The sequence below is a fragment of the Coregonus clupeaformis genome, chromosome 30 (assembly GCF_020615455.1).
Source record: "Coregonus clupeaformis isolate EN_2021a chromosome 30, ASM2061545v1, whole genome shotgun sequence".
NCBI lineage: Eukaryota > Metazoa > Chordata > Actinopteri > Salmoniformes > Salmonidae > Coregonus > Coregonus clupeaformis.
Window position 1 is genome coordinate 13,224,109 of NC_059221.1, and position 27,460 is coordinate 13,251,568.

General features: G+C 43.5%; 2 protein-coding genes across 3 annotated transcripts; one reads left to right on the forward strand and one right to left on the reverse strand.

Moving 5' to 3' along the window:
• Positions 1–212: 212 nt before the first annotated feature.
• Positions 213–6,902, reverse strand: ribc1 (RIB43A domain with coiled-coils 1). 2 transcript variants are annotated; one of them, XM_041856767.1, is made up of 8 exons: positions 6,748–6,902; positions 6,394–6,614; positions 6,065–6,288; positions 5,652–5,766; positions 5,275–5,393; positions 1,122–1,364; positions 642–808; positions 213–391 (listed from the first exon to the last, which is right to left on the reverse strand). In XM_041856767.1, the coding sequence occupies exons 2-8, from the start codon at positions 6,590–6,592 to the stop codon at positions 310–312; spliced, it is 1,149 nt and encodes a 382-aa protein (XP_041712701.1). In that variant the 5' UTR covers positions 6,593–6,614; positions 6,748–6,902; the 3' UTR covers positions 213–309. The 2 variants fall into 2 exon arrangements, with proteins under 2 accessions (XP_041712701.1, XP_041712700.1); XM_041856766.1 differs by having other exon boundaries at positions 6,709–6,902.
• A 100-nt stretch (positions 6,903–7,002) lies between these two features.
• On the forward strand, positions 7,003–26,327 carry smc1a (structural maintenance of chromosomes 1A). The gene is made up of 23 exons (XM_041856765.1): positions 7,003–7,381; positions 7,994–8,182; positions 8,430–8,542; positions 8,825–9,028; positions 9,281–9,519; positions 9,690–9,948; positions 10,435–10,575; positions 10,718–10,900; positions 11,168–11,275; positions 11,880–12,065; positions 14,299–14,478; positions 17,636–17,782; positions 19,301–19,438; positions 19,679–19,902; positions 20,844–20,985; positions 21,279–21,424; positions 21,693–21,846; positions 22,269–22,379; positions 22,646–22,802; positions 22,976–23,130; positions 23,345–23,566; positions 23,858–23,965; positions 24,235–26,327. The coding sequence occupies exons 1-23, from the start codon at positions 7,273–7,275 to the stop codon at positions 24,313–24,315; spliced, it is 3,696 nt and encodes a 1,231-aa protein (XP_041712699.1). The 5' UTR covers positions 7,003–7,272; the 3' UTR covers positions 24,316–26,327.
• Positions 26,328–27,460: the final 1,133 nt, after the last annotated feature.

A 27,460-nucleotide genomic window follows, 5' to 3' on the forward strand; every position in this document is an offset into this window, starting at 1 on the left:
TCATAGCATCAATGTCTAAAGATGGTGACATGCATGTTTATCCTCAACAGATCAGAGAAATTAGATATTGATCACTACTATACAGAACAGCTAGATTGTCACGGTGTCCATTCTATACCTAAAATACAGCTCCTGAAAAGCTGCAGAAGACTGCAACATTTGACCTAGTGACTAAATCTTAGGGATCAAAAAACAAGAAAACATGTGAAGTATGACTGTATCATAAACGTTTCATTTGCTTGTTGTGTTGTGCATATCATCTAAATCTGAGATCCAGTATTGTGCGGTGAGTTTGCGTTGGTCATCTCCTCAGCGTGAGCTGCTGCTGAACTGAGTAAAGTACTGGGCCGTGGGTCTGTTGGTATACAGCGTCTTGGACAGGTACTGCTGACTGGTGAGACAAGATGGAGAAAATACACTGTGAAATCTGTTTTACAACAAAAATGTCTTTTTTTTTATGTGAAAACTGGGACTTTGAATTCTTTCACCATGTACGTAATAGTATCTCTTTATACTTTGACAGTACAGTGTTTGTGTGTGTGTCTCTATTGAATATGGTTATGTGCCATGATGTTGCTCACTCGGTATCTGTAAAGAAAGAATGTAAAGATGGATGTGTGTGAGTGTGGTTGTGTGCTTACTGTTCGCGCTGCTCTCTGGCCAGCTGTTCGTTGTATCGGTCCATCTCAATCCTCTTCTCCTTCTTCAGCTCCATCACTTTCCGCTCCTCCTCTTCATCCTCTCGGGTCTGCACCATGCGCTGGATGTCCCAGGCAGCGTCTCTCTGCTTCTCAAACTCCCTCAGCCTCTAAAATGATTTGAGAAAATAGGGGAAATATGAGAAATATGATAATAAGCCTGAGGGTGAAGATCGAAGGAGAGGTTCATGATGAGATTGCTTCTTCAGGAGATGAATCAACAATGATGATTGCCTATCACAACCATAGAGATAAAACAATGTTATTTATATGATCACAACAATCAATAGAGACTCTATGAATGTGTTCTCTTTGAGCTGAATGCAGATTTTGAACTGATTTGACTTTAAAATATGCATTAGTGTCAATGGAAGATTTGCACTAAAATTAAAGTCGTTCACAAGTAGCCGAGGTTATCAGTACCTCTCCCTCTAGGCGCTGTTCATCTCTCTGCCTGCGGATGGCGCTCAGCTGAACTGGGCTCATCCCCCTCCACCTGTCCGTCAGCACCCTGGGCCCGCCCACTGGGCCTCCACCTACTTCTCTCTCTGCAGCCTTGGGACATTCTGTCAGGATGTCTGATGTCACCATGTGCCACACCTCTGCCATCTCCTCTCCCTCCTTCCTCATGCGCTCCTTCCTCTCTTTCTCTACACGCTCCACAGCCTGTGGGTGGGGGTCATAGAGAGGGTTAGAGTTCAAGGGTCAGAAGTTAGACCAAAAGTTCCATGACCTAAGAGAAGAGAGAGTTAAGGGTCACTGTCACAAGATCTGGGGAGTAGGTAGAAGTTGCACTGATACACAGTCATACACTGAGTGTACAAAACATTAGGAACACCCTCTCTTTCCATCACTTGTTAAATCCACTTCAATCAGTGTAGATGAAGGGGAAGAGACAGGTTAAAGAAGGATTTTTAAGCCTTGAGACAATTGAGACATAGATTGTGTGCCATTCAGAGGGTGACTGGGAAAGACAAAATATTTATGTGCCTTTGAACGGGGTATGGTAGTACGCACCGCTTTGAGTGTTTCAAGAACTGAAACGCTGCTGGGTTTTTCACACTCAACAGTTTCCCATTCATATCAAGGATGGTCCACTACACTGAGGACAACCAGCCAACTTGACACAACTGTGGGAGCATTGGAGTCAACATTGGCCAGCATCCCTGTGGAACGCTTTCGACACCTTGTAGAGTTCATGCCCTGACGAATTGAGACTGTTCTGAGGGCAAAAGGGGGTGCAACTCAATATTAGGAAGGTGTTCTTAATCTTTTGTACACTCAGTGTATATTTAGGGCTTGATTCAATCTGTATAGCGGAAGTTCATCACTATAGCGCGATTTAAATTTAAAGGCAATGTTCCTGCATTTATGGAGACTGCATTCACGGTAAACGCTGCATATGTCGGCTCGATCATGCTATAGTGCTGAACTTCCACGATACAGATTGAATCAAACCTTTACTCTTCAACCTAATTGTTATGGTTAGGGTTAATCTGGTCCTAGAGAGAGCAAGGGCATTAACGTCTATCTGGAGCCAGTCAATTACTTCCTAAGAGGCTACCTGCTAAAAGGACTATGTCTGTCTGAACCACTCTGTCAGTCTGTAGTGTAGCTTAGCTACTGTGCATAAGGGGTTATTACAGTTTTTCTTTATCGCTTTGGTACTATTTTCACAAGTATGTGGTAAAATGTCACAACTCTTTGTACAAAATTCTAAACAGATCATCAAAAAGGCTGTTTTTTTCTCAACTTTAAGCACCTTTTCATTTGACTAAGTACAACACACAAAATCACACAGTAACCTTTTCACCAAACTTAATCAGTGTTTCATCTAAAAATACCTTTCATATAAAATAATTGCCTGTCACAATGCAATGCTCACAATACTTTCATATGATTCTCTTCTCATTTGTTTAAATACATTTGACCATCACTTAATCCAACTGCGCTTAATGGTTAATCACTTAACCGTTTGGTAAATCTAGAGATTTTAAACTGGTTTGTCTACTATATATGGATTTTGAGAACTACAGAAATAAAATGTGTGTTTGTAAAGTATAAACATCTAAATTACATGTATGATACATGATAACCATACATAATGAATACTCGTTATGACTAATTGATTTCACATAGTGGTAACCACAATTGGTCACCATATAAAAACACTTGCAATTTCTTTCAACATGGAGCAGGATAGACAGCAAGGGAGAGGAAGAAATCAAAGAGCTCGTGGACAAGGGGCCCGTCAGAGAGGTCAAAGAGGTGGGCATGGGCCCCATCAAAGAGGTCAAAGAGGTGGGCATGGGCCCCATCAAAGAGGTCAAAGAGGTGGGCATGGGCCCCGTCAAAGAGGTCAAAGAGGTGGGCATGGGCCCCGTCAAAGAGGTCAAAGAGGTGGGCATGGGCCCCATCAAAGAGGTCAAAGAGGTGGGCATGGGCCCCATCAAAGAGGTCAAAGAGGTGGGCATGGGCCCCATCAAAGAGGCCAAAGAGGTGGGCATGGGCCCTGTCAAAGAGGTGGGCATGGCCCTGTCAAAGAGGTCAAAGAGGTGGGCATGGCCCTGTCAAAGAGGTGGGCATGGGCCCCATCAAAGAGGTCAAAGAGGTGGGAATGGCCCTGTCAAAGAGGTCAAAGAGGTCAAAGAGGTCAAAGAGGTGGGCATGGGCCCCATCAAAGAGGTGGGCATGGCCCTGTCAAAGAGGTCAAAGAGGTGGGCATGGCCCCGTCAAAGAGGTCAAAGAGGTGGGCATGGCCCCGTCAAAGAGGTGGACATCAGAGAGAGGGAGGCAGACGGCAGGGAACTGTTGTGTCTGTTGATGACCATGTGGTAAACAGAGGCCTTACCATGGCAGAGACTGACAGATTAGTTCACCCCAATATGAAAAGATCAACTGTCAATTCGATCGGGAGAACATTTCGCCAAGAAAACCGGTAAGTCTGCAGGATATGCATTATGCTTTACCATTACATTTACAGTAAATTACATTGTAATGCATGTAAATTCACAAAACATGTTACAGTATGATCTATTGACAGTATACTCTACCCTCAGAATTGACAGAAGACCCCATGGTGGTGGCCGTGGCCGTGTGCTGACCGATCGTCCAAATTCCTGGACAACATGGGGGAAACATCTCCATGTGCGCAGCTATCTCTGAAGATGGTGTGGTAGGATGTAGGCCATTACTTGGATCCTACAACGCTGCTCACTAAATGAAATTGAGCAGGCCTGTCAAGGTGAAGGGGTCACCTATGTCATTGTGTGGGACAATGTCAGGTTCCACCATGCAGAGGTGGTTCAGGCATGGTTTCGGGCCCATCCCCGATTCGTGACCCTATACCTGCCCCCATACTCTCCTTTCCTCATCCCTATAGATTTTTTTCAGTATGGAGGTGGAAGGTGTATGATCGCCATCCCCATGAGCGTGCCACCCTCCTGGCCATGGATGAGGCATGCGACGACATCAATGCAGACCAATGTCAAGCTTGGATTCTCCATGCCAAAAGTTTTTTTTTTCCCGCGGTGCATGAACAATGAGGACATTCACTGATGTGGATGAGAATTTATGGCCAAATGCTTAAGAGAGGCGTGATACAAATTAATGTGTGCTAAACGTTGTTTTATTTTCATTCCTTTAATTAGGTTAATTTCATTTATTACATTTGATTACAGACAGTATACCTATGTTGCAATTATATCTGAAAAATATATATTTTCTTTGCATGAATGATTGTAGAGGATGTCTTCATTGATCACACCTTTGATTACACATTGGATAGATATCATGGAAATTCTAGATTTTCTGTCAATTTTGTTGGGTAATACAAGTATATTGCCTAATGTGAAAACTGTAATTTACAGTACTGTAGCATATTACTTTCAGCACTTCTATGGATGATTTGAAACGCGTATCTTGCATTGTTTGCTATTGGATTAACTCGTAGTTAAAACGACTAAATTGAAAAGATTTCATTATGTTGTGTTTTGGTGATTAAACCAATGCTCTCATTACATTTCACAATAAACGTATATTTTGAATCAATGATTGTGTGGTGAGAGATGTTTACAATCCAAATGAATGCACAATGACAGGTTTTGAATGAAAGACTGGCTCCGTTACAAGTGTGACCAGTTTGGAGTTTTGTGCCAAGAGTTGTGAAAATGTATCACATACTTCTGAAAATAGTACCAAAGCAATTTAAAAAATCTAACAGAAACCACATTGACATGAAAACCAGCGTGACCAGAAGCATTTATAATGATGCCTCCCACTGGGGAGAATCTATTCATATCAAGTCAGACAGGCAAATGAGATGAGGGAAAAAGCTTTTTAGAAAGGAGACCATCTGCCCACGCATACATCAAAGCAGTTTGTGTCGTCGTGTGTGAGCGCAAATCAGTTTACTTGCTTAGTGCCTCTAATGTGCTCATCATCTCCCCTGAGTGAGTGTGTACGCATCGCTTAATGTCTTCAATTAGTTTTGTAATTAAAATAAAAAACCATGTCACAGCTCACAGTCTCATCTGTGCATCCTTGGCTGGTGGCATGTGTGAGAGTGTGTGTCTACCCGAGCATGGTTGTAGTTGTTGAGAGCGATACGGCCAGCCCTCTTACACTCCTCTTCCAGAGCGTCTAACTGAACAGCCCTCAGGTCCTGCAGTACCAGCTCCGTGCCTTTCAGTAGCTCTGCACACACACACACACACACACACACACCTATTTAGTTCAGATAGTGTCCTTAAATCATCCAAATGCCTCTTGTCATTCTGCACAAACACCACTCATATACTCCCACGGTCACAGTGCGTATTCTCAGGGGGTGTTGATGGATGATGCTACTGTTTAGAGTGCAGTTATGTGTATGAGAGCGTGTTGTGTTATTTGTGTGGGTGATGTGTAGTGTAGGTGTGCATAGTGTGTATGATAGCTGTGTGTCTGTTTCACCTTTGTGTTTATTCTTCTTCTGCAGTTTCTCATTCTGTTCTCTCTGTGCTCGTAGTGCTCTCTCTGTCTGCTCCATCTGAGCTCTCCTCTTGTCATTGTCCCCAATGCCTTCTCCCTGAGTACAGCATACAACAGAGAAGCAGAAGAAGAAGACACACACACACATACACACACACACACACACACACATATATACAGTACAGTATGGCCATGAAAACACACAATTAGAAAATAAGTAAAATGCTTTAAAAGAAAATTTGCTAAAATCCAGGTCAGGAGATATGCATTTCTTCCATGGCATCTTCTACAGAATGACTGTGTAAGAAATGCATTATTCATTCATTCCAACATATTTCCCAATTTCCCTTAACACTTTGATATCTTGTTGCTTATAACAGTGTCATCTGTGATACCTGGAACACTTGCATACTGGCAGGTCCCAGCTCAGACTCTGGGATGGGAATGTACAACCCGAGCGCCCCCTGCCGGAGAACATTGAGATCAGCATCCCGGGTGTCTTCTGCCCGCTGTCGGATGGCCCGGTACTGGATGAGGTCTCTGTTTAACTCTGCTCTCCTCTCCTCCTCCTCCTGCTGCTGTTGCATCAACACTTCATCTTGAGTCACTCTCAACATATCTGAAGAAAAAAAACACAGGCAATTTATGGTAAAATGCTTTCAAATTTGGTTCTTCCTCAGTTCCTCGTCTAAAACTTCAACTTGTCCCCTTGCCTTGTGCTTACCGAAGGCCCTCTCTCGCTGACTCTCCATCTGCTCCCTTTCTTTGTTCTCCACCACCTGTTGCTCCAGTGCTTTGAGATCCAGACCCATCACTCGGTGTCTGGTGTTGAAAATGTTCGCCTGGCGCGCAGCCTCTGCGGCCCGTCGGCGTTCCACTGCCACATCCGCGGAGTTGTCCACCGGCAAATCCACTTTATACATGACTCTTCTAGGTTTGTTGGATCTGTAGTAGGCAGAGAAGTTTAACAAGATATAATGATTTTGTTGCTTTGGCGATTAAACATTCATAATACTATGAAAACTTTGCCGAAAAGTACCAAAAAACAGGTGCAATTGTCATCATTCAGAGAGGTCACCTTCTTCACTCCCCTTTTGTTTAGATGATACAAAATCACCATGGTAACACCAGTGAACTAAATGTGCAACAAAAAAGTATCTAGCTAACAAGATTGATCATATCAGTTTCACTGTAATAATAATGCCATCAGTGAGTGTGAATACTTTCGATTACAATGCTATTTTGATAAATGTGAGAAATAAACAGTAACATTGTGGCGCTTTGGATACATTGTAGAAGCAACATCTCGCGAGAACTAATTCACTTAGCGCGCGCTCAGAGGTCTCCAATCGTGCAGGAAGACTGTAAAATGGCGCATTGTTGTTGCAGTCGTACATTTTGAAAGCTAGCTTGCAAGCTAATCGAATTAGTTAGCCGGGCACACCAACCGATTATGCAACTTTTGCTTATTTGCATTTTTAAGTGTTTACAATTTGCTTGCATGTTTCTCGTTTGAGTTAAAAAGCTAGCTAGCATTAGCGACATTAGCTGCTAGCACAACACATATTCCTTCTTCTGTTTGCGCACAAGAGATCTGATCAAAATGGGTTATTTGAAACTAATAGAGATCGAAAACTTCAAATCTTACAAGGGCAGGCAAATCATTGGTCCCTTTCACAAGTTCACCGCGATTATTGGACCCAATGGATCCGGTAAGTGATGGCCAATTAACATTGCAAGTAGCCTAGTTAGCTAATGTCACTGTACTGCTAGGCCTAGCTAGATTGCTAGCTAATGCTAGTTTAGCCGGGTTGATTATTTGCAACATTGATGCAAATGCATGGCGGCTATACTTGTTACTTTGTCGATAACGACAGCATATGAACACTTGTATTCTATTTAATATTAGCTACATTTTTTAAATAACTGTAGCTAGCTAGCCACGGGTGCAAAACATTTGGCTATGGTCCACATTTCCTTCACTGACAGTCACCCAGTCAATGAGAACAAATGAATGAGACCTCGCAAGTAGTTGATCTAATAAACATTAGCTAGATCAATACTTTTATGTAGTCCCGGGCGCCGATCACGTGAACGTCGATTAAGGCAGCCCCCGCACCTCTCTGATTCAGAGGTATTGAGTGCAATCGGAAGACGCATTTTGGTTGAATGCGTTCAGTTGTGCAACTGATTAGGTATCACCTTTTCCCAGTCCTAAGCTAGTAAGTTAGTTTACGTCCTTTTCCAAAGAAACAATATTTGCAAGACTTGAATAGTTCACTCACTGACGCCATTGAGTCCCATTCATATTCTCTCCCTCCCAGGCAAGTCTAACCTCATGGACGCCATCAGCTTTGTGTTGGCTGAGAAGACCAGCAACCTGCGTGTGAAGACACTGAAGGACCTGATCCATGGAGCTCCCGTGGGGAAGCCAGCAGCCAACAGAGCCTTTGTGAGCATGGTGTACCACGAGGACAGTGGAGAAGAGCGCACCTTCACCAGAATCATCATTGGTATGCCACTGCTGTCTCCACATCCAGAAGTGCTCAACTGTGTGGCTGTGTCTGCTAGTTCAATGTGTAGTGTTGGTCTGAGTCTGAAATGGCACTCAAATCCCTACATAGTGCATTACTTTTGACGACGTGTCCTGGTCAAAAGTAGTGCGCTATATAGGGAATAGGGTGCCATTTTTGACACACCCTTTGTGTTCTGATCTTTGACGGATAGCCATAACTATCACCAATCTTCTCTGTGTGTCAGGCTCGTCGTCAGAGTACCGTATCAACAGTAAGGTGGTGAATCTGGCAGAGTACAGCGAGGAGCTGGAGAAACTAGGAATCCTCATCAAGGCCAGGAACTTCCTGGTCTTCCAGGTGAGAACTGATTCAAACAGTAACATACAGTTATCACAGTAATAGTCACATGCAAAAATATATAACAATTTAATTTGCATGAGTAGCTGGGTTTTCTCGATCTTTCTTCATACAAAATGTACACTATATTACACACATGCAAACAATTAGCATATTTCAGCAGAATGTGTGTAGTGCTTTCTTAAAAGTGAATAAGAACCCTAGAGACTGTTCGTCCATGGACCTCGCTTACCCTGTGTAAGACTGTTCGTAACCGCTGACCTCTATGTATTCCCCAATCAGGGTGCAGTGGAGTCCATAGCCATGAAGAACCCTAAGGAGCGTACGGCTCTGTTTGAGGAGATCTCCCGGTCTGGGGAGCTGGCTCAGGAGTACGACCGTAGGAAGAAAGAGATGGTGAAGGCTGAGGAGGACACACAGTTTAACTACCACCGCAAGAAGAACATCGCCGCTGAACGCAAAGAAGCCAAGCAGGAGAAAGAGGAGGTATGGATGACAGCCGGTCTGATAGCATTCTTCTCTTCTCACGAGAGCTCACTAACTCTCAATTCCCATCTGTAGGTAGAAGGTAATATTGAGATGGATTGATAGACTCCATTATTTTCTTCCATTCTGCCCTACAACACATAAACCCTTCTAGTTTTTGTTTTGGTGTGATTTATACAATTGGCCCAATTTGCGAACCTTGTATGTAGTTTTCATGTATCATTCACACACTTTCTCCCTAATCCTCTCCAGGCTGAGCGTTACCAGCGTCTGAAGGACGAGGTGGTGAAGGCTCATGTCCAGATGCAGCTGTTCAAGCTGTACCACAACGACGCCGAGATCGAGAAGCTGAACCGCGAGCTATCGCACCGCAACAAGGAGATCGACAAGGACCGCAAGAAGATGGACCACGTGGAGGAGGAACTGAAGGAGAAGAAGAAAGAGCTGGGACGAATGATGAGAGACCAACAGACTGTGGAGAAAGAGATCAAGTGAGTGGGGCGGGAGGGAGAAAGGGCTTGGGAGGATGATGAGACCAGCAGCCTGTAGAGGAGGTCAAGTGAGTAGTGAGGGAGGAAGGGGAAAGAGGAATAGACCGTGAAGAAGGAGCCTAACAAGCCTAATATCTTATCCTTTTCCACTCCCCCTCTTCCTCCTACAGGGAGAAGGATGCTGAACTGAACCAAAAGCGTCCGCAGTACATCAAGGCCAAAGAGAACACCTCCCACAAGATAAAAAAACTGGAGGCAGCCAAGAAGTCCCTCCAGAATGCCCAGAAGCTGTACAAGAAGAGGAAGGGGGACATGGATGAGTTAGAGAAAGAACAGGGCGCTGTGGAGATGGCCCGGCAGGAGTTTGACGACCGCATGGAGGAGGAGGCCCAGAGCCAGGGACAGGACCTCACACTGGAGGAAAACCAGGTTAGAGACTGGGAGCCTATGAAGGGTAATAAGGGTCTATGTAGCTTCATAATGATCTATGAAGAGTCATAGGAGAGAGAAGCATGGAGGAGGAGGCCTAGAGCAAGGGACGGGATCTTAATCTAGAGGAAAACCAGGTTAGAGCCTATGTAGTGTCTATGAAGTGTAATAAGGGAGTTATAGGGGGTATAGTAACTTATGTAGGGCCAGATGGCCAGACAGGAGTTTGATGACCGCATGGAGGAGGCAGCACAGGGCCAGGACCAGGTTAGTCTATGAACGGTCATGAGGGTGTTTTATAAGTTAAATATGAATGGTCACAGGGAGATAGACTGGGATCCTATGAAGGGTTACAGCAGATTATCAGGCAGCACTGTGGCCTCAGTGAGGGATGTATGGGAAGGTCTCTGGTTCAGATCCCAAATCTCTCTAATAAATATGTAGGTGAATATTTAATACTCACCACCTCCCTCCTCCTCTCTCCAGGTAAAGGCCTACCACCGCCTGAAGGAGGAGGCCAGTAAGCGGGCGGCCACTCTGGCCCAGGAGCTGGAGAAGTTCAACAGAGACCAGAAGGCCGACCAGGACCGGCTCGACCTTGAGGAGAGAAAGAAAGTGGAGACTGAGGTAAAGGATGGGGAGGATGATGATGATGATGATACGGAATACAGGGTTGTGATCATTGGGGCACGCAATGTAACAAGGTTGTGCAACGGAAAAGGTGACTGGCCAAAGAGAGATTAACCTTATTAATATGTTCCATCTGCAGGCCAAGATCAAGCAGAAGATCCGTGAGATAGAGGAGAACCAGAAGCGTATTGAGAAGCTGGAGGACTACATTACCACCAGCAAGCAGTCTCTGGATGAACAGAAGAGAATGGAGGAGGAGCTGACTGAGGAGGTAGAGGGGGCCAAGAAGAGGATTGATGAAATCAATCTGGAACTCAACCAGGTACTTGAACACTATCTGTCAATCAAACAATTGGTTGATACTGAAATACACTGGGAAAGTCAAAACATTTTATGTTGACATTACATGATAACTGTATAAGAATTGCTAATCTGGAAGAAGAAAAACAATCTATACATTTTTAGTTTTGCTTGTCTCCTGTGTGGTTTGCTGCTATGTAGATTGCTAGCAAATTACAAGTCCCAGGACCATGTCATATCAGTCAACATTGCCTGAAGACTTTTGACTGACATCTTGTCTCTTCCCTAGGTGATGGAGCAGCTGGGCGACGCCAGGATTGACAGACAGGAGAACAGCAGGCAGGCACGCAAAGCAGAGATTATGGAGAGCATCAAGAGACTGTATCCCGGATCTGTGGTAAGACTGCGGGCACCAACAGCTACAGAGTTTGGCCTGGGTGCTGTCAGGTGGCATAGGGCAACCACAGAGTATTAAGAAACTACGCTGGATCTGTGCAAACATTTCTGGAAGCTGCAGCTAGCATAGAGTTACCACACATTTAGCTGTAAAGGCTAGAGGCTACCAGACAAAGGCGAGATCATGGAGAGCATCAAACTCTATCCCGAATCTGTGGCAGTACTGGGGACTGGAGGCAGAGTTAGCAATAGGACAACCACAGTTGGCTATTTGTGCTTGTCACTAGGATGCTCTCTTCTGTCTCTGTTTTACTCTCCACACAACTGCTCACTGTTCTCAGTGGTCCTCTGTAGCTCAATTGGTAGAGCATGGCGCTTGTAACGCCAGGGTAGTGGGTTCGATTCCTGGGACCACCCATAAGTAAAAATGTATGCACACATGACTGTAAGTCGCTTTGGATAAAAGCGTCTGCTAAATGGCATATTATTATATTATTATTATTGTGTTCTAGACACGTTTCTTCTCTCAGAATATTGATCAGAAATATTGAAGTGATCGTGAAATGGTTTTGACATATTCCAACGCTCTCTTTCTCTCCCTGCAGTACGGCCGTCTGATCGACCTGTGTCAGCCCACTCAGAAGAAGTTTCAGATCGCTGTGACCAAGGTGCTGGGCAAGAACATGGACGCCATCATCGTGGACTCAGAGAAGACTGGCAGAGACTGCATCCAGTACATCAAGGAGCAGAGAGGAGAGCCGGAGACCTTCCTGCCCCTCGACTATCTGGAGGTACACACTGGGGAAGACTACGTTTAATAGGACTGGTCACTTACATAGGGTGGAATCTTATCTTTAGATGCGCACACTTACCTCAACTATTAAGTTAGAATTTGTATCAGTCCAGTCTATTTTTCTGTGTCTCTGTGCTTGTATTAAATCAAATTTAATTTGCCACAAGCGCCGAATATAACAGGTGTAGACATTACAGTGAAATGCTTACTTACAAGCCCTTAACCAACAATGCAATTTTTAAAGAAGTGTTAAGTAAAAATAAATAAAAGCAAACAACTAAAGAGCAGCAGTAAAATAACAGTAGGGAGGCTATATACAGGGGGGTACCGGTGCAGAGTCAATATGCGGGGGCACCGGCTAGTCGAGGTAATTGAGGTAATATGTACATGTGGGTAGAGTTAGTGACTATGCATAAATAATAGACAGAGTAGCAGCAGCGTAAAAGAGGGGGGTGGGGGTGGGGGGGCAGTGCAAATAGTCCTGGTAGCAATGATTAGCTGTTCAGGAGTCTTATGGCTTGGGAGTAGAAGGGAGTAGAAGCCTTTTGGACCTAGACTTGGCGCTCCGGTACCGCTTGCAGTGCGGTAGCAGAGAGAACAGTCTATGACTAGGGTGGCTGGAATCTTTTGCAATTTTGAGGGCCTTCCTCTGACACTGCCTGGTATAGAGGTCCTGGATGGCAGGAAGCTTGGCCCCAGTGATGTACTGGGCCGTACGCACTACCCTCTGTAGTGCCTTGCGGTTGGAGGCCGAGCAGTTGCCATACCAGGCGGTGATGCAACCAGTCAGGATGCTCTCGATGGTGCAGCTGTAGAACTTTTTGAGGATCTGAGGACCCATGCAAAATCTTTTCAGTCTCCTGAGGGGGGAATAGGCTTTGTCGTGCCCTCTTCACGACTGTCTTGGTGTGTTTGGACCTTGATAGTTCATTGGTGATGTGGACACCAAGGAACTTGAAGCTCTCCACTACAGCCCTGTCGATGAGAATGGGGGCGTGTTCAGTCCTCTTTTTTTTCCCTGTAGTCCACAATCATCTCCTTTGTCTTGATCAAGTTGAGGGAGAGGTTGTTAACCTGGCACCACACGGCCAGGTCTCGGACCTCCACCCTTACCACCTGGGGGCAGCCCGTCAGGAAGTCCAGGATCCAGTTGCAGAGGGAGGTGTTTAGTCCCAGGATCCTTAGCTTAGAGATGAGCTTTGAGGGCACTATGGTGTTGAACGATGAGCTGTAGTCATTGAACAGCATTCTCACGTAGGTGTTCCTCTTGTCCAGGTGGGAAAGGGCAGTGTGGAGTGCAATAGAGATTGCATCATCTGTGAATCTGTTGGGGCGGTATGCAAATTGGAGTGGGTCTAGGGTTTCTGGGATAATGGTGTTGATGTGAGCCATGACCAGCCTTTCAAAGCACTTCATGGCTACAGACATGAGTGCTACGGGTCGGTAGTCATTTAGGCAGGTTATCTTAGTGTTCTTGGGCACAGGGACTATGGTGGTCTGCTTGAAACATTTTGGTATTACAGACTCAGTCAGGGACATGTTGAAAATGTCAGTGAAGACACTTGCCAGTTGGTCAGCACATGCTCGAAGTACACGTCCTGGTAATCCATCTGGCCCTGCGGCCTTGTGAATGTTGACCTGCTTAAAAGTCTTACTCACATCGGCTACAGAGAACGTGATCACATAGTCATCCGGAACAGCTGGTGCTCTCATGCATGCTTCAGTGTTGCTTGCATAGAAGTGATTTAGCTCGTCTGGTAGGCTTGTCACTGGGCAGCTCGCGGTTGTGCTTCCTTTTGTAGTCTGTAATAGTTTTCAAGCCCTGCCACATCCGACGAGTGTCAGAGCCGGTTTAGTACGATTCAATCTTAGTATGGTATTGACTCTTTGCCTGTTTGATGGTTCGTCGGAGGGCATAGCGGGATTTCTTATAAGCGTACGGGTTAAGAGTCCCGCTCCTTGAAAGCGGCAGCTCTACCCTTTAGCTCAGTGCGGATGTTGCCTATAATCCATGGCTTCTGGTTGGGGTATGTACGTACGATCACTGTGGGGATGACGTCATCGATGCACTTATTGATGAAGCCAGTGACTGATGTGGTGTACTCCTCAATGCTATCTGAAGAATCCCGGAACATATTCCAGTCTATGCTAGCAAAACAGTCCTGTAGCTTAGCATCTGCATCTGACCACTTTTTTTATTATTAGTCTAACTGTCTGTGTCTCTGTTCCAGGTGAAGCCTACAGATGAGAAGCTGCGTGAGCTGCGTGGAGCCAAGCTGGTGATAGATGTGATCCGCTACGAGCCGCCTCACATTAAGAAGGCCCTGCAGTACGCCTGTGGTAACGCACTGGTCTGTGAGAACGTAGAGGACGCTAGACGCATCGCCTTCGGAGGACCCTACAGACACAAGGTAGGAGGCACACTGATGCATTCACACACACCATACAGTGTTTTCTACAAGCACATGGAGAAGCCAGCCAAATAGAAAAAGTAGCCAGCCAGGCTCCCCTGGAAATGAAATTCTCTGTTAGTGGCCTCTGGTACATTCTAATGCTAGATTGTATTTTCTACCTGCAACTATCAGGAAATAACACTGATCAAATTTTTCCGCACTTTTACAGTGTTAGTTTCATCAGCTGTTGTACAATACAGGGTTTCCGTTTACCGGATCCATATGCGTTGGGTGCGTAACCTGATTAGGGCGTCCACCCACGGTGCTCAGAATCACATGAATTACATTTAGATTATGGTAATTCATCTTGACAGAACATGCAACTTGAGGATGCAACGGCGTGTGTCCTTTCCGAATTCCGATGCGCATTTGAAGATGTTAGAATAACTGTCCACATTTACTTTTCCTCAGCCAACGATATGGGTAATGAACAGCAAAATCACTAGTCGGTCAATCTACTATCCCCATAGTAGAAAAGTTTAGCTATTCTATTGGTCAGCTTTGTCGTTTTTATGCGAGAAAAAAGTTGCATATTCCAAGCAAACTCTGGGGTAGTTGTAGGATGATAGATCCAAATTCACACAACCAGTAGGCCTAGGCTACATAAAAAATAATAATTAAAAAGTAATGTGGCTGATGCAATGGATCAGAACGCTTAGCTTAAAATGTTCATAAACTATTATTTCTTCACATAAGCTCAGCAATGCGTACAAGATAGTAGGCTATGCGCAGATGTTTGTTCCATAATGCAATTAGCGGGAAAACACCGTTGTCAAAAGCGCAACTCGCGCATGCTAGCGGTTTCATGAGACAGAGATGAAAATATCAATTTAGGAAGAGGGGAGATCTAAAGATGCAACAACTAGCATGGGTTGCTAATATTTATTTTTATTTTTTTATTTAACCAGGTAAGCCAGTTGAGAACAAGTTCTCATTTACAACTGTGACCTGGCCAAGATAAAGCAAAGTGCAATTAAAAACAACAACACAGAGTTACATATGGGGTAAACATTTACATTTACGTCATTTAGCAGACGCTCTTATCCAGAGCGACTTACAGTTAGTGAGTGCATACATCATTTTTTATACTGGCCCCCCATGGGAATCGAACCCACAACCCTGGCGTTGCAAACGCCATGCTCTACAAACTGAGCTACATCCCTAAAAAACACAGTCAAAAAATACAACAGAAAATATATATACAGTGTGTGCAAATGTAGCAAGTTATGGAGGTAAGGCAATAAATAGGCTATAGTGCAAAATAATTTTTATTTTGGCTAGGCTACTTTAAAGCAAGGTAAACATGCCTCATGTAGTCTCCTGAGTGGTGCAGTGGTCTAAGGTAGCTGTGCCACTAGAGATCCTGGTTCGAATCCAGGCTCTGTCGCAGCCGGCCGCGACCGGGAGACTCATGGGCAGCGCACAATTGGCCTAGCGTTGTCCAGGGTAGGGGAGGGAATGGCCGGCAGGGATGTAGCTCAGTTGATAGAGCATGGCGTTTGCAACGCCAGGGTTGTGGGTTCAATTCCCATGGGGGACCAGTATGAAAAAAAAATATATATATATATATATAAATGTATTCACTAACTGTAAGTCGCTCTGGATAAGAGCGTCTGCTAAATGACTAAAATGTAAAAAAAAAAAAAATGTAAATGTAATGTAGTAAAACATTCAGGTTTCAAACAATTAAGTATATGTTTTAAAAATGCATACTGCCTCCAGCTCATTGCAAATTGGTGTGTGGTGTGCTGAAGCCTGCCTACCATTGTATGCACTTGAAGGCAGAATGGGAAGTGCACTTCAATTAGAGTTGGAAAAAAAGTGTGTAGCTATTTTTAATCGTGGCTATCAAAACTGTTTTGAACATGCAATTTCATTGTTGTGCAATGATTGGGCTTATAAAAGCACGTTTCGCAACAGGAGTTTGTAGCTATCTGCAATACCGGTATGATTTGAAGAATGAAGCAGGTGTTAAACATGGGCTTTGCTACACAGAATGCAGCAGTTTACTACTTCATTCTCTCCACTAGTCCCAACAGAATGTCTACTGGCCCGGACATATGGTGTAGGTCTTAAATGCATTGGGGTCATGCTTTCCCTCTATATTCAGCTACATTTGGTTATTATGATATGGATTAAAAAGCTATGTAATATAATTGAGCAAAGCAAGTCATTACTCTTCTTTAGAATTGAATTCATTTTTGTTTCTAAAGTACGTAATTTTGAGAAGATTTGAAAATAGGATGCTGTCCCTTTTTAAGACACAAATTCCAAAAGGGAGATCGACATGGCTACAGTAGGCTAGCCAAGACGAATGCTCTTTTTGTAGCTTTCTATTTGCACACTATCAACAGTAGCCAGCATATTGCTAGTATCTTCAGTATTGAAGGTTTACTTTTATAAATCACTATCCCTAAAATAAATAAGCTCAGCGAGTAGATTGATGGGAGATTATTTTTGCTCTGACAGCTCGCGTGTGCTGTGTGAAGGCCACTGAGGTATAGGCACAGGCATCCATGTACTGCTCGAGAAGTTCTGACTCACGGGAGCGTGGTGGTGCTTGAATGAACAGCCAATCATATTGCTCAAATACAAATAGCATGACATTTACGCGTGTAGTTTTCAATGGGAGACTGTAACAGAGCAGGTAAATGTTGAACTGAATCCTTGTCGGGGCAGTGACAGTCGATATCCACTGGCCCGGCACATGTTTTTACTGACCCTGTGCCATCGTTAATGTCGGACCCTGCACGCTAAAGAAAGTAAATGAATGTGCCAGAAAACAATAGGCTAAGTGGATTTAGACTCTGTCATCGCTCACTTTGTGACTGACAGGCGCCTGTCCTATCAATAGATTGCTAGAAGATGCATATGGTTCATTCTAGCGGGAGAGGGCTCGGCAGACTTTTTTCTCACTAGCGAATTGAAAAGTAGCCTAGTTAATTGAAGGGGAAAAAGTAGGCGCTAGTAGAAAACTGCATTCAAACACAAGGTACACGCACACACACACCTTGAGTGAAAGATGTGCAAATTAACTCTTTCAATTAATTTCATTCATTCTCTTTCTCCCTCTTCATCCCTGCACTCCTCTCTTTCTGTCTACCTCCCACTCCAGACAGTGGCCCTGGACGGTACTCTGTTCCAGAAGTCTGGTGTGATCTCTGGTGGTGCTAGTGATCTGAAGGCTAAGGCCAGGCGCTGGGATGAGAAGGCTGTGGACAAACTCAAGGACAAGAAGGAGAAACTCACTGAGGAACTCAAGGTAAACAGTCACTCTGGCCACTGGGATCTTGAGCATCATATCACCATCATAACATGTTATGGCACTCAAGGTAAACCAGTCACATATCCTACTGTGATTTGGAGCATCATACCTCATAACCAATGTTCACTCTATTTTTTTCCGGCACTGAGCAAATTTCAGGTCTGCTGAGAACAAACCTGAACATTGAAAATTTGGCTAAACTTCCGGCTCATTTACTGTGAACACTGAGACTGTACCTGCTTTAAGTTAGTTTTAACACTGGTCAAGTAGACTACTGTGGCTATTTTATAATAATATATGCCTACCAGAGTGGCCTACCATCAAAAACAATGGAGAAATTCATCCCATAACATTTTAACATGGAAATAGCTTTTCTATCGTTCAGCGTACAGTAGTAGCCGATGTGAAAAAAACATGCAGGGCTTGACATTAACCTGTTTATCCACTTGTCCTTCAGACAAGGAGGTGAATGAAATTTTTTGTTTTTGTTGTAAGAAACCACTTAACAAAATAAAATGTGTCATTATTCCCATACCATTATTACAGAGAATCAGACAAATTATGCTACTCTCTGCCTATTGGCTACTTAGCTTATTCAAGCCCATCTCAAAATACAATACAGCTCTTTACCCGACTCACTTGTCAAAGATTGCTAGAAATTCACACATTGTGCTCTTGTAGGAAGCAATCACTCCCCACTTGCTGACTATGATCTATAACTGGGCTAATAACTCACTAACTACCAACGGATATGAACAAATGTGCACACGTGGCTACATGTAGCGCTCGCTTTGATCTTTAAAAAACTAGCGCATCTACTCACGACCGCTCATGCTGTAAACACAGCCCAGTTCAAAGTGAATGGCACAGATCCATATATGGCAATGGTCTATTTGCATATAGGCCTACTGCAGCTCTGATTGGTTATGGCGCACCGTGTAGAGTACGGGTCTGAGTCGTGCCTGTCAATGCAATAGAATCCTACTCCGATGCATTCTGTCTAATACAATCTCTTGGATAGTTTTGCATATTAAGTCTTCATACTTTGTATTTTTTTCTTGCTATGTTGCATTGAAAGTGGATAATATTTACGTTGATTCGATCACAATTCCCACATATTAAAGGGAAATGTTGATAGTGTTAAATAACGGGGAAAACTCCAGAAAGTTGAGTGAAGTTCAATCTCGTGCTTCTCTGCGCGGGCTGATATTTCTTCTGCGTGGCAGTCCTGGGAGAGCTTAGAGGGAACATTGCTCATAACATGTTACCATACTTATAACATGTATAACATGTTAATATGAAACTTAAGGACTGTCAAACATATTTTACTGAGCCTTTATCAAGCTGCAGTTGGATAAGCAACCTAATGTATTTATTAGAATGCTGTCAAGGACACAAGCATTACAAGGACAATGATGCATCTCTGAAAGGAACAGGACTACGATAACAATGGGGCATCGCTGTGAAAGGAAAAACACAACAATAATCATGATGCATCTCTCTCTGTGGGTGTAGGAGCAAATGAAGGCTAAGAGGAAGGAGGCAGAGCTGCGCCAGGTCCAGTCTCAGGCCCACGGCCTCCAGATGAGACTCAAATACTCCCAGAGCGACCTGGAGCAGACCAAGACACGACACCTCTCCCTCAACATGCAGGTATGGAGGTGTAGCAACACGGTGTCAGTTCGTTTTGTATTAGCCCTAAACCAAGGGTCTGCAACTTGTGGCTCTGGAGCTGCATGTGGCTTTTTAAGTGATGTGGTGATCTATAATTAGTCATTCAAAGTCATTAATATAGGTTTTTACTACACTGTGTGTCAGTATGGTTTCTAGAACCCCTAGACACACACTGTTGTGATTCATTAGACTAACAAGTCCTTTTCCCACCCTCTGTAGGAGAAGTCCAAGCTGGAGAGTGAGCTGGCTAACTTTGGACCTCGCATCAACGACATCAAGAGGATCATCCAATCCCGTGAAAAGGAGGTCAATAATTTGAGAGACCGGATGAACGTTGTGGAAGATGAGGTGTTTATCGAGTTCTGTAAGGAGATTGGGGTCAGGAACATCAGAGAGTTCGAGGAGGAGAAGGTCAAGAGGCAGAACGAGATCGCCAAGAAACGGTGAGTCACTCTCCTCCATTGTGTCAATGTCAAATCAAATTGTATTTGTCACAAGCGCCGAATATAACAGGTGTAGACCTTACCGTGAAATGCTTACTTAAAAGCCCTTAACCAACAATACAGTTTTAAGAAAATATTGACTAAATAAACTAAAGTAAAAAAAAAAATAACGAGGGTATATTCAGGGGGTACTGGTACCGAGTCAATGTGCGGGGGTACAGGTTAGTTGAGGTAATATGTACAGTACCAGTCAAAAGTTTGGACACACCTACTCATTCAAGGGTTTTTCTTTATTTTTACTATTTTCTACATTGTAGAATAATAGTGAAGACATCAAAACTATGAAATAACACATATGGAATCATGTACTAACCAAAAAATTGTTAAACAAATCAAAATATATTTATATTTGAGATTCTTCAAATAGCCACCCTTTGCCTTGATGACAGCTTTGCACACTCTTGGCATTCTCTCTACCAGCTTCACCTGGAATGCTTTTCCAACAGTCTTGAAGGAGTTCCCACATATGCTTAGCACTTGTTGGCTGCTTTTCCTTCACTCTGCCGTCCGACTCATCCCAAACCATCTCAACTGGGTTGAGGTCTGGGGATTGTGGAGGCCAGGTTATCTAATGGAGCACTCCATCACTCTCCTTCTTGGTTAAAAAGCCCTTACACAGCCTGGAGGTGTGTTGGATCATTGTCCTGTTGAAAAACATGATAGTCCTACTAAGCCCAAGCCAGATGGGATGGCGTATCGCTGCAGAATGCTGTGGTAGCTATGCTGGTTAAGTGTGCCTTGAATTCTAAATAAATCACCGACAGCGTCACCAGCAAAACACCCCCACACCATAACACCTCCTCCTCCATGCTTTACAGTGGGAACTACACATGTGGAGTGTTAACCTAACAACATCCATTTTGTGTCTGTGTGACCATTAGGCTGGAGTTTGAAACCCAGAAGACTCGTCTGGGCATCCAGCTGGACTATGAGAAGAACCAGCTGAAGGAGGACAAGGAGAAGGTCATGATGTGGGAGCAGACCGTCAAGAAGGACGAGGCGGAGATAGAGAGACTCAAGAAGGTAAATAGAGATTAACGTAAAAGGCTTCCGAACTAAGTCGGTGTCCCTTTCACTTGAAATATGCAGTTGCACACTCCCACTCATGGATTTAACAATGGCGGAAACGCCGTCCAACCACCCTCCACCAATCCAATGCTTTTAAATCCATAACGAGAAGTGTGCAAATGCACGGGAGAGACTCGGGATGCAGCCTAAATTCTTAGACCGATAGCGTTAATCAAATGTGTACTTTCTTTCTTTGTTGGTGAGATTGGACGTTTTAGAACTTTTTTCTCCTTGTCTGTCTTTCCCAGGAGGAGCACCGCCACATGAAGATCATAGATGAGACCATGGCCCAGCTGCAGGACCTGAAGAACCAGCACCTCACCAAGAAGTCCGAGGTCAACGACAAGAACCACAACATGGAGGAGATACGCAAGAAACTGGGAGGAGCCAACAAGTGAGTCTTAAACCATAGACGCGCGCACACACACACCAAAACCCTCATCTTCTTTTTCTGCCCATTTCTAAAAGGCAAATATTTCTTACTTACTACATTGTTCTTGTATCTGATTGAAAAAAGAACCGCTTGTAGCATTTCCATTGGTTTGTGTTCAACAATTGTGTTTGTATTTACCTTAGGGAGCTGACCCAGAAAGATGGTTACTAGTTTTGTAGCATTGCAGTTTGCGGCAGTATTGTTTGACCGGCGTGTGTTATTCCCTCAGGGAGCTGACCCAGCTGCAGAAGGAGGTGACGGCCATCGAGACCAAGCTGGAGCAGAAACGCAGCGACCGCCACAACCTGCTGCAGGCCTGTAAGATGCAGGACATCAGACTGCCGCTACGCTCTGGGACCATGGACGACATCGGCCAGGGAGAGGTACTTAACATTCTCTCTTTCTCTCCCACTCTCTCTTCGTCCCTCTTTCTCTCTCGCTCGCTCTCTGACATTATCTCGCTCTCTTGCTTTCTCGGACATCATCTCTCTCTCTCACTTTCTCTGACGTTCTCTCTCTCTCTCTCTTAGACATTGTTCTCTCTCTCTCTCTCTGACATTGTTCTCTCTCTCTCTCTCTCTCTCTGACATTGTTCTCTCTCTCTCTCTCTCTCTCTGACATTGTTCTCTCTCTCTCTCTCTCTCTCTGACATTGTTCTCTCTCTCTCTCTCTCTGACATTGTTCTCTCTCTCTGACATTGTTCTCTCTCTCTGACATTGTTCTCTCTCTCTGACATTGTTCTCTCTCTCTGACATTGTTCTCTCTCTCTGACATTGTTCTCTCTGACATTGTTCTCTCTCTGTAGGGGAGCTCCCAGCAGGAGGAGTCTAGCAGCAGTCAGAGAACGTCCAGTACTGTCCTGGCTAAAGAGGCTCTCATAGAGATTGATTACAGCATCCTGTCTGAAGACCTCAAGGTAATAAATGAACACATGCGTGAACCCTGCATACTAAGGCTGTGTCTGGGAGTGTGCAAGTGCATACTTTGGGAGACGTGTGGAGAATTGGGACGCAGTTCATCTCCCCATAGACTCAGTCTCTGTATCTTTGTACATGTAAAATTGGCTGTTTCAGCCATGATTCAATACCCAGCAATGGGGTTGTTTTATGTGAGTTTGAAATGTAGTGTGAGCCCAAGGACATGAGTCACCTAACATATTTTTGTGTGTCTGCTTTCTCTCAGGACGCGCTGGCGGAGGATGAGATCAAGGCAGAGATGCACACACTGCAGCAACGTCTCAACGAGCAGCAGTCCATACTGCAGAGGATCAGCGCACCCAACATGAAGGCCATGGAGAAACTGGAGTCTGTCAGGGACAAGTTCCAGGAGACCAGCGACGGTACGGAAGAGAGATGAATTAGTTGAGAAATGTGTAGAACCCAGGCTTACACTTGAGTCTTAATGGACTAACTTACCATCTCTCTCTTGGTGAATGAATCAAATGTTACTGAAACAGGAAAGGATGTATCTACATTGCATAATGCGTTTATGATGATCTATTCTGTATTCCAGAGTTTGAGGCGGCCCGTAAAAGAGCCAAGAAGGCCAAGCAGGCGTTTGAGCAGATCAAGAAGGAGAGGTTTGACCGCTTCAACGCCTGTTTTGAGGCTGTATCCACCAACATCGATGAAATCTACAAAGCCCTGTCACGCAACAGCTCTGCCCAGGTATTATCCTTCAGAAATACTCCATAGTAGTACTGTACCATACACAAACAGTCTAAAATGTATTCCACCAAGTAAAAGTAGCTACATACTGTATTATGTGGCATTTGCATTGACATAGGGTTCATTCCATATGAAATCAATGGTCTGTTTGACTGCACCCCTTTCGATTTGAACAAAACTTTCTGTATGTTGATGGTGTGTTCCTTCATCCCAGGCCTTCCTTGGGCCGGAGAACCCAGAGGAGCCTTACCTGGATGGGATCAACTATAACTGTGTTGCCCCTGGTAAGCGGTTCAGACCCATGGACAACCTCTCTGGAGGGGAGAAGACTGTAGCCGCCCTGGCTCTGTTGTTCGCCATACACAGCTACAAGCCTGCCCCATTCTTCGTCCTGGATGAGATTGATGCTGCGTTGGACAACACCAACATTGGCAAGGTCTGTGTCTAAAACCCTGCTGCATAAACTATTATTATTGTCATGAAATACCCATATGTGATTACTATGTAATTGTCATGAAATCTCGCTATCACCACTATCAGTCTAAAATGGCACCCTATTATTTATGTAAGTGCACTAATTAAAGTAGTGCACTATATACTGTAGGGATAGGGTGGCTTGTTATTGTGATGTCTGTGTCGCCTATCCATATTATGTAGATGACTAACGACATCACTACTTGTTATGTAATTACCATGCTGTTATGTCTAATACTGTCCATCTATACAGGTGGCCAACTACATCAAGGATCAGTCAGTGAACACTCAGGCCATAGTGATCTCTCTAAAGGAAGAGTTCTACACCAAGGCTGACTCTCTCATCGGGGTCTATCCAGAGGTACACACACACACACACACGGACGCAACAAAACACACACACAAACACGGATGTAACAAAACACACACACACACAACACATACCCACGATCCAACACACCTATCCATAAATCCTTGTAATGCTTAGCTTTTACATAAAAACATTACTAACTAGAAGAATGTCTTGTCATTTTCTCTCACATTTTAGATAATAGAATGACTAGCCACGTATGCTAACTGTTTTCTATGACTTAAGGGCAAAACTGACAGCATCACTCTTTCCCCCCACAGCAAGGAGATTGCGTCATCAGCAAAGTGCTAACCTTTGACCTGTCTGTGTACCCTGACGCCAACCCCAACCCCAACGAGTAGGACCCCAACAAGTAGGACATCACACAGAGTAGAGGAGCAAAACGACAGGCATACCTTTTAACTCATTGGCATTTTGACATTCTGGTCGGTCAACTGAACCAGGGTCATATTCATTAGTGCTGGCAACAGAAAATGTTTTAAAACGTTTTGTAACTGTGAACAGAAATTAATGTTTCTTATTGGATAAGTCCAGCTAATCCCTACCTGTTTCTGCTCGTTTTCTTCCGTTTGGTGCCTAATGAGTATGACCCAAATCGCTAGTGTCTGGATGGCAAATGTAGCTAATAATGTGTTGGTTTTATCGTGTATCAAACATCCATTAGCTCATAGATGTTGTTTGCTATCATGTTTTTGAATCATTTCTGTATTTTTGGAGTATATTAGGACTAGAGAATTTGTGCTTTTTCTGAATGGAGTGGGAGGGGGGTGAGACAATAAGTTACAGCAGCTCAAAGTAGTTATTTCTAGAAAGCTTCAACTTGAATATAATGTGCATTTATACAATTGAATCTTCATATGAGTATTTTATTTCAGGACAAGGTTATGAGGCTTAGAAAAATGGTAAAATGATTTGGAAATCATGTCTTGTTGACAATTTTGTATTTGCATCAGGCTTTGTCCCTCAGATGGTAGAAACCTGCTGACAATGATAATGTATTACATGTAACCATTAGGCTTTTCTTTTTTTTTTGTCTTAAATGTTTTCTAATCTTTTTCCTTCACCTTTTTTCAAATTCTTGCCTTCTGATATTTCACTGGTCAATGTAATGGATGTATCTGAAATTCTGGTCTTTTCTTCTTTGTGTTCAGCCTGCTTGGGTGTTTTTCACTTATTATGCTACTTTTTACTAATCTTTGAATTGTGTCAGGATTGGAAGACCCTTAGGTCCCATTAGGTGGCCACTTCATTCCCAGTCGGATGTCATCTGATCATTTTAAATCCCCACGTCTAACTAGCCTGTATCCAAACTGAATTTTCTGGTTGTTTCACTTCTTCACGATGTGGTTCAATGTCAGCAATGGCTATGGATATTATTTCTCTGCCTTCTGGCTAAGATCAAGTGTAGTATCAAGTCAGTAATAGCCATAGTTGGTTTCACCAACAGGAATGACACTGGATGACAAAGAAAAACAACCCGTAGGAAATACCATCGCAGTGTTGGAGATGGAGAAACTGTGGAGTTTGATATAGTTGAAGGGGAGACGTGAGCAGAGACAAATAGGACCTTGAGGCCTAAATAAAGTCAACGTTACCATGCGTGAGCAAGACTGTGAGTGGTGCAACCCTAAAATATATGTGAAGTGAAACGGAACAATTCAGTTTGGATCCAGGCTACCAAGCCACCTATTGGTTTTACCAGACAGACTCTGAGCCTAAACCATGCTAAGGTTGCAAAAATCTGGTATCTTTCCCCAAATTCCCTGGAAGATACCTGGAATCAGGAGGGACCAACAGGAAATCCGGAATCCTCCAAACAACATTTCTGGGAATTTGGGGGAAGGTACCAGATTTTTTTTAATTTTTTTTCAACCCTAACCATGACCTAATAATAAGAGGTAAATCACAACTGTTTAAGTATCTTATTGGATATAAACTGCTATGAAATCATGATGAAACTCCATTAGGGCAATCCATATAGTTGTATCACCTTGTTAGATTTGCTGCTTCTTCTAAAGAGGGGAACAACTGGTGAACATCACTTTCTAAGACTATAATGATGAAAAGCAATTACTTATTGTTGGTAATATTAGGCGCATGTTCTTATCCAAACTTTATGAATTGTATCACTAAAGTGAGGGTCAATTTATAAAGGGGATAAAGTTTTATAAGTTTAGCCCTATTGACTTGGGGATGGAGTCTGCTTTAAAAGTATCCCCCTGCCTCTGTTTTAAATCTGTCCAGGGCCAATGGGAAATGTAATTATCCATTTAAGGGTATATTCTGCACAAGACCTGTTTATTCCATTGACATTGTATTGATTCCTTTCAGTTAATAAAATATACTATTTTAACTTGTGTTCTATTTTTGTTAAGTAGGTTTAACCCTTTTATAACTTTAGGTTTACTGTTCGGTGCTTGTGTTTTGCAGATATTTGCATATGTTTGTATGTTTTTGTGTTTCACTCCTGAGTTTTATAACTTTTACTCATTCCGTGAGTGTGTGTGTGTTTTACTTCAGGACTTTCCAGTCCGTAAGGGGGAGCGGAGTGTACGTCAGTGTACGTATGCTTTGACATTTCAAGGTAGTGCCTCTGTTTTCACGCAGCAGCAGTATAAAGGAGAGATTATTCAAACTTGACATGTCTTTCGCTGAGGCTCCCTCTACAGACTAACCATTACGTTTGTCATGTTATCCCATTTTTCAGCACCATTTGAGCAAACTCACCTGTTATGCTGATGCTTCTTGTGTTATGTTTTAAACAGCCAGCCATGTCTCAGCCACTCTCATGGTATTTCTTCCTTTGTACATTTTATTTTTGCAGATAACCAGTGCTTGACTTGGGAAGGAGCTCACTGGAGCTGAGTACCGGCATCTCAAATGTTCTACTGCTTGAGCTCCTGTTCCTCTTCTAAAATATTTGCTCAAAAGTATTGTGGATCTCCTGCACCTAAATATAAACAGTAGCGTCACCCAAAATGAGTACCGGAACCTATTTCAGTCCAAGTCAAGCACTGAAGATAACAAAAAAATCAAGTAACACAATTTGATGTATATTTTGTTTTATTTGTTTGTTTTGACATAAGCTCCATCTGACTGACATAAAAAATAATGTTGAAAGGCACAAATTAGAAGATGGGTATACTTGTGTAGACTTGTTATAGCAGAGTTAGAAGCTGTCCCACCCATTACTTAACCCTGCATAAATCGGACATTCTTTTTAAAGACATAAAACAGGTTACTTAGGCAGAAATGGCCAACAAGCGGATGAAGTGAAAAATACTTCCTTTAAGACCTGTTAGAGTAACTAAAGAAATAAAACAGACCCGGGGTGAATCTCAAAAGTATTTTCCTTGATTCCGTGTTGTTTCTTTGCGTCCTTCTCAAAACGTCAGATCTTCTCCAATGGTCTCCTTGCTTACTACTGACATTTTCAGGAAAAGGCAAGAAAAGAGCTCGCAAGGAATCAAGCAAAATACTTATGAG

What these genes read in the sequence shown, in the direction of transcription:
- ribc1 (XM_041856767.1), bottom strand. Translation starts at nt 6,592, where the DNA reads ATGTATAAAGTGGATTTGCCGGTGGACAACTCCGCGGATGTGGCAGTG. An exon ending in GAAGAAGAATAAACACAAAG is followed by an intron (nt 5,394 to 5,651) that starts GTGAAACAGACA and finishes GTGTGTGTGCAG; the next exon opens with AGCTACTGAAAGGCACGGAG. An exon ending in ACAACTACAACCATGCTCGG is followed by an intron (nt 1,365 to 5,274) that starts GTAGACACACAC and finishes CCCCACCCACAG; the next exon opens with GCTGTGGAGCGTGTAGAGAA.
- smc1a (XM_041856765.1), top strand. Translation starts at nt 7,273, where the DNA reads ATGGGTTATTTGAAACTAATAGAGATCGAAAACTTCAAATCTTACAAG. An exon ending in ACGACATCGGCCAGGGAGAG is followed by an intron (nt 21,847 to 22,268) that starts GTACTTAACATT and finishes CTCTCTCTGTAG; the next exon opens with GGGAGCTCCCAGCAGGAGGA. An exon ending in TCATCGGGGTCTATCCAGAG is followed by an intron (nt 23,966 to 24,234) that starts GTACACACACAC and finishes TTCCCCCCACAG; the next exon opens with CAAGGAGATTGCGTCATCAG.